At 38.4% G+C, this 6685-nt stretch overlaps 1 protein-coding gene across 1 annotated transcript in view; it reads right to left on the bottom strand.

The window, feature by feature from the left end:
- Positions 1-3127, bottom strand: part of LOC138934553 (chondroadherin) — a 12070-nt gene extending 8943 nt beyond the window's left edge. The window contains exons 1-2 of the mRNA XM_070298434.1: positions 2055-3127; positions 1809-1894 (exon numbers count right to left, since the gene is read on the bottom strand). Of these exons, the coding sequence (XP_070154535.1) occupies positions 1809-1894; positions 2055-3117 (1149 nt within the window). The 5' untranslated portion in view covers positions 3118-3127. The remainder of the gene's footprint in view (positions 1-1808; positions 1895-2054) is intronic.
- Positions 3128-6685: the final 3558 nt, after the last annotated feature.

The raw sequence follows: 6685 nt of genomic DNA, 5'->3' as shown, positions 1-6685 counted from the left end.
AAGCAGTGGTATCAACGCAGAGTACTCATCTCATCAGTCTTACGTTAATGAACTTGTTATTCATTGTACAATATAATGAGGTAGTTCGTATTATCATTGTTGTTGATATGCATTGAGCAATATTGCAATTGTATCCCAGAGCCATTGTCAGTTAACGATGAAATACAACGATTACACGATCAAGTACCTACAATTACTAACAAATTAACAGCAATATCTCGATTATTAACAAAATTATACGAAATTTACGAACGAAATCTCGAACTACACAATTATTAATGTTATGTACAAAATATTTCCTGACTTTTCGCCGCATCAACGTTCAACACGAAAATGCGACAGTGACGAAATATCTTTTATAATAAAAATTAAGGATAAAAATGCACAAGCATAAAAAAAAAACTTTTGGAACAATGAACTCTTCCAGTTTGTTATTCACATACTTGTTTACTTTCCCTTGCACACTTGTTCGAAAACTTTACCTACTATGCTTTCTTCTTGTTCTACAATATTATGCTAATAAATCGCAAATCAAAATGAATCACAATAATAATAGATAGTAAATGTAAGACGTATTTACTCTGATCCCAAAGATGTTTAAAAAGTTTAATGCAAATTACGGGATGTATTATAAAGCGACTACCTGTACAAGATAACATTGTCAGACAATGATCGTTTTCATGATGATAATAAAAAAAATAAATAAATATACGGATAAAAACATTTTGAAATTTTATAAAAATTCAAAAATATCTCGTTGCTGAGAGATTACTTAGGTTTAAAATAAAAATACATTTATATGTATGTCGATCCGATTAAAAAAAGGATAAATCTAATTTACGAATGTATATTAAGTATATTAAGTTTCTGAAAACGTTTTCCCGTCTCACGATAAATTAATTTGTGTGATTTATCTGTACCGTAATAGCATTATGCTTTAACTAACAAATTTGCGACCCAAATACGTGCTAATACATGTTTCAGTCTCTTGAATCTATCGACGCATATTCAGTCTTGTACAAGGCAGAAAGTTAAGAGTAGCGACATTACTGATACGCATAAGAGGCAAATCCGAACCTCTATATATCTGCTGCGTAAAGAAAAACAAAAATATATATACTCTATTTAAAAAATTATATTCAAGCCGCCCCTCGGACGGAAGCACTATTTTTGATCCTCTCTTCTTATTCCCCTTCTATATTATAATTTTTTAATGTGTATCGAGCGCGATACGGAAATGGAGATCGGAAAAAAAAGGAAAGTTAACTGTAGTCGCAACAATCATTGTTGTTCGGCCCAGTTTCCTGTGGTTCATCCTTGACCGTGTCCGACGATGTTAGCATTATCACCGGAACATCAGATTTGCGACTCACCGATAGATCTTCCACCTCATCATCCATGTTTTGCTGTTGTTGCTTTTGCTTGGCACAGAGTATGACCGGACTTGGACTGTAGCGTGCCATCGAGTCGGACATCGAGTCACGATCCTGCGACGCGTCCTTCGACGCCGGTTTGACGTAAGCGGCGACCAACGAGCTAGCGCTCGACGTGCTAGTAGCCAAGTTCTCAATGTTGACATTGAGACTGTTCTCGTTCTCGTTTTCGGACAGTCTGCTACCGCTGTAAATCCTGCCGTTCACGTTACCACCGATGCCGTACGGGAAGCGGGCCGCGCTCCCACCGTTGCTCACTGAACGCTTGAACGGTCGCGATGTCGGGATACCGAGCTTCTTTACCTTGTCGTAGAGCGTGCGAGACGGCACGCCAAATTCGCGCGCCGCTTGCACAGCGCTTATGCCCGACTTCACTGCCTGGATGGCTGCCTGGATGTCATCTCGGGTGTATTGTTTGTATCGTTTCCATTCGGGCTTCGCCTGCACATGAGTCGCGTTACCTAAACATATACAAGAGAATTAATAATGTGTTAATGTATTTATCATACCTAAGAATATTTCCTAAAAGTTCAAAGAAAAACTAGTCTTTCTATTCGAAAGTCATACAAATTTTAAACGGATATATTGGTTCCGTGATATAATTTAAAAAAAGCCTATTACTTGTCTTGTCACCGGTATGCGATTGCGGCGACTGTTGCTTTTCATCCTCATTCATAGAAGGGACATCCATGTAGGAGCTGTGGGCCGCCTCGCTATGGGCCAAATCGGTGTTGCTGCGACGATTGTCATTGTCGTTTGCAGAACCGTTGTTCGCTCGAAAATGCATCGATTCGTGACTGTCAGGCTGCAACAACGGTACACCCGTCACGGAACTGTCAACATGACCCTGGCCAAGCACAGTGCGCAGTATCGGCGTGTCGTGATTCAACAGGTTCGAATGCAGCGTCTTCTTTACGAGCTTGAGCGGCGAGGTTGTCTCGAAGCTGTTATCGTGAGAGGAGCCGCCAGCACAGAGAACAGAGGCGGCAGGAGAGGAGTGCGGCGATATTTGATGACCTGCGGAAACTCCTTGGTGCAACGGTAAAGACAGAGGCCAAAACGCAAGATGACTTTGGATTTGACTCATCTCCGAGGTCGTCCCCAAGGGCTTGCTGTAAAAACCACTGTAAGTGTCACCGGTGGAATGCGGCGGTGACACGTGACTGCTGCTGTGCGCTGCCATGCTATTGGCATTAGTGCTGGTGCTGATGGCCGGTGGTGGCGACAACGACGTCTCCATCATGTCCTCGTGTCGACGAAAATCGCTATACGCCGAGAACCGTTCTCCAACGTTGTCGCTACCATTGTGCTCCACCAGACCTTTCACCTGCAGCATCTCTGCGATCTTGAGCAAATTGCTCAGCTGCTCCTGTTGCACGGTCACCTCACCGCGGTATATAAACTCCAGTATCGCCCTTAGCTCCGTGTACTTAACGTCCTTGAGAATGATCGTCGGGTGTGGACATGGCAGAGCGACGAACAGAGTTTGGAAGTAGGACGAGCACGCCGCTAAGACGATCTTGTGGCACTTGATGATCCGACCGCTGTCCGCGACGAGGGACACATCCGTGAACGCCTCGGTTTGCAACAGATCGCCGAAGACGGTTAGCATATTCGAACGATGATTATTCCAGCGGAGGCTGTACTTCTGAGAGTGTTCTTGTGGGATCGCGCCTTCCGACATAATTATTCTCTTGTGTAGGGCCTGCGACGAAAAAGTTGCACACATTTATCATTCACTCGATGCGATGTTCACCGTACGAGCTTTCTCTTCCAATTGCTAGACTGAGAGTATGAATCATGTTAAATAGCTTCGAAAACTGCCCGGAAAATTATCATATCTCGGAATCTTTACTGATTGCAAGTTTGTTTAACGATAAGGGCTAGAGGGAGTTAAGGGCCAAAGTTCGTCTAAATGTCCTTACTCGGGTATTATTTTGCCATTTTCCACGATCGTATACAAGTGTATTCCGAAAATGATACGCTTTCTCTCGACCATTAAAACCTACATTAACGCGAATTCCATTCCTATAATCGATGTCAAATTATCGTGTTTTTCGAATAGAAGCAATTAAAAAGAAAACAATTTTAATTTTAGGAATGCAAATAAATTTAATATTATAGAAAATTGTGAAAAAAATTTGCTGCGCTAAAAAAACATCGTATACTCGCATTTATCAAAGAATTTATAATTCTATTTCTTTTTCTTTTTATGATTTCATTTGGATTATTAATAAATCTATAAATTGCAGAAAACTCTTTTTCTTCGAAATATATAATTTAGTCGAAACAAATTTATAAAATAGTTACACACAATATTATTATGTTTTTTAGACGTCTAATATGTATCTATTGTATATCTAAATGTATGATTATTCAAAATAATAAAGTTTTAAATTCATTCTATATACAAACTACAGCTGATTGATACGCGGAAAATATTTTGTTTTTCCTCGCTTGCCACTCCTCGCTAATTTACTTTGGTTAATCATTCGAATACTTTAGCCTCGAGGCCGCTTTCCAAACTCGCATTTACGTGAAGAAGATTACGTGTCACGTTCTAAAATTTTAAAATGATTAACGGAAAAAATGTTCGATGTGTCATCGCAAAATATTTATATTAAATTACACGCAATCCTTGTTAAGAAATATAACTCCACGTTGACAATTACGTGTGATTTTTTTTTCTAAATTTAATTACGATATACAAGCATATTGTAAGCGAATGTGTAATCGAGTAACGGTGTCTTATTGACTCATCGAGATGTAAGCGTGACTTCTTTAACCTTTTCTAGGCTAATGGTACACGAAATATTCCCTAATATACGATCGTAAATTCGTAGCACGTATAAATAAGAAATGGAGAATCACACATGAACCTTCGTCTTATTTGGAAAAGTAATTTCTCTTTTTAGTTATTATCGCTACGGAAGAGAGTTTACGAACCGCGCTATCATAACTGAAAGAGATTGTGCGTACCCTCCCATTTACAAACAATATTTTATACTTCAGGCGTATGTTTCGTGAATATTTTATTATTGACTGTTCGTGGATATTTTTCTAACTTTTATACAAAAGACTCACAGTTTAGTCATGTGATAAAAACTATACGTGCCGAAAATTTCTCTACAGATTTATTATAAAACTACTCAAAGATAAAATATGAAATTAGACAAATGACAGATTAATATCATGGTGCATTTAATGGACTCAAAGTCTCGTGGAAGGTAACGGTTTCATTTATAAACCTTTGTATAATGTATTTTTTTACATCCATATCTAATAAATTATGTCAGTGTATTAGAAAATATCTCTCCCGTATATGCAATATTCGATATATATATATATATATATATATATCGGACGTATAAGAAACTTATGGCTCGTTACATATACTTCTATATATTATATTTTTATTTTATTATTCTTTTATATTTTACGATATTTATTAATTGCAATATTTATCTGTATTTTACTTTGTGCATATTTTTCTCTCCAAAGATTCAGTTTCTTAGATTTATTTATCACAAATTCTTCGCTTTTCCATTTCCATTTTTTATTGCCCTTCATTGAAAGATTGAATAAACGAGATAATGAAAATGAAACGATCGATTTTTTACGGTTGGGGTGCGATCGCGCTGCCAGGGGGTAAAGCAGTCGATATTTGCATTTCTCGCGACAGATGAATGAATCATCGCGCTTTCACCGAAACTTTTCATATTCATCCCGCGGTCGACTCGGTAAAAATTGAAACTAACCGATAAGAAATCATGTGCATCACACTTGAAAGCAGCTATCATCAATTTGACGCTTGTATTTTGAGATTATCCTTAGAGATTATATAATCTCGACCAATCTGTTCAGTAAACAACGACAAGATAGACGAGAAGACGAAAAAAAAAAAATAGATGATAAAAGCGATAAGCTCGCAGCTCGATCTAAGTAAACTCGAAAACCAAATATAAAAAAAAAAATATATATATATATAAAATATTTAAAAAAACATCTAAATATTCTTCAGTCTTAAGGGGGAAAAATAAATATTTTTCTAGACAAAAAATTATAAATGTAGCATAATGATATTAGCCAAATAGATGCTATATCGATGCCTGGCTTACCTGGATAATTTAGTTATAAAGGCAATTGCCGGATAAGTCTTCAATCGCCAAGATTCGATCGCCCTGGTATATCTTTTTCGCTCTCTGAACATTTACAAAAAAATCTCTATATTACAATTTTTTATATCTTACAATTATTCATTAAAAAGAAGGCTTATTTACTCTTAAATATTCTTTGCGCGCTTGTCAAGTAAAATAGACGACAAAAAATCGAATTAATTCACTCATTTCTTGCTAGTTAGATTAAAAAAGGCGAAAGAAAAGATATATGTCATTTAAATTAATCACTTCGTCATCTTCCTTGCAACGCACGATATATTATGTATAATTGTTGAGAGATACAGCAGAAAACGTGTCTTGTGTTTAATACAGTTCTTTAGTAATCGACAGGCTACTTTTTACAATTGTATCGTTATTACTATACGATTAATTTTCTTTTAATTTTAATTTAATTTAGTGAGTGTTTCGTGAAAAATACAAATATATGTATTTAGGATACGCTGCCGCTGTCTCTCTCTTTCCGTATAATATATATATATATATATATGTATGTATATATCATATGTACATGTGCGTATAGATGCGTGCATCTTGGCGCGACGTAACACACACAGAAGAGAGACGTCACATGCGGATGAGCGTTGCGCGCACACTTATTTCACGTACCACTTTTCCAACCCCTCGTCGTAGAGCGCACCGCCGCCAGGGTGCCACTGCCGACGAGAGGCACTCGCGCAGCTAAAAAAATCCTCCGGAGGGAGTTCTGTTTCGTAACGAGGAAGATCTCTCTTCCTGACCGTCGCTCGACGACCACTGACGCCGACTAACTTGGACTAACTGCACCACAGTGCGCCCCACACTGTCGAGCGCGCACGAATCAGCCCGTCTTGCCTGTGGGCTGCTGGTGCTGATGCCCGTCACACGGCGACGGTCATAAGGGTGGTGAGCGTCCGTGAGCTTTTTCGGTGTTGTCGTTATAGGGAGCAGTGGCGTAAGGCCCTTGTAAAGGCCGCGACCATGGCCCTGCGCCGAAGTTCAATGTAATTTGCCATCGCGAAGGAGAGAGATCGATTAACGCGCGAGAATCGGAAACGAGATTGCCGAGGGTATACGTGAAACTTAGGGAATAACAAT

Source organism: Polyergus mexicanus, unplaced genomic scaffold, assembly GCF_030449975.1.
Source record: "Polyergus mexicanus isolate NDT 795.1 unplaced genomic scaffold, iyPolMexi1.0 SCAF_7, whole genome shotgun sequence".
In the NCBI taxonomy this organism is placed as follows: Eukaryota; Metazoa; Arthropoda; class Insecta; order Hymenoptera; family Formicidae; genus Polyergus; species Polyergus mexicanus.
Note: the sequence above shows the minus strand (reverse complement) of the source record. Positions and strands in the feature narration are given on the sequence as shown.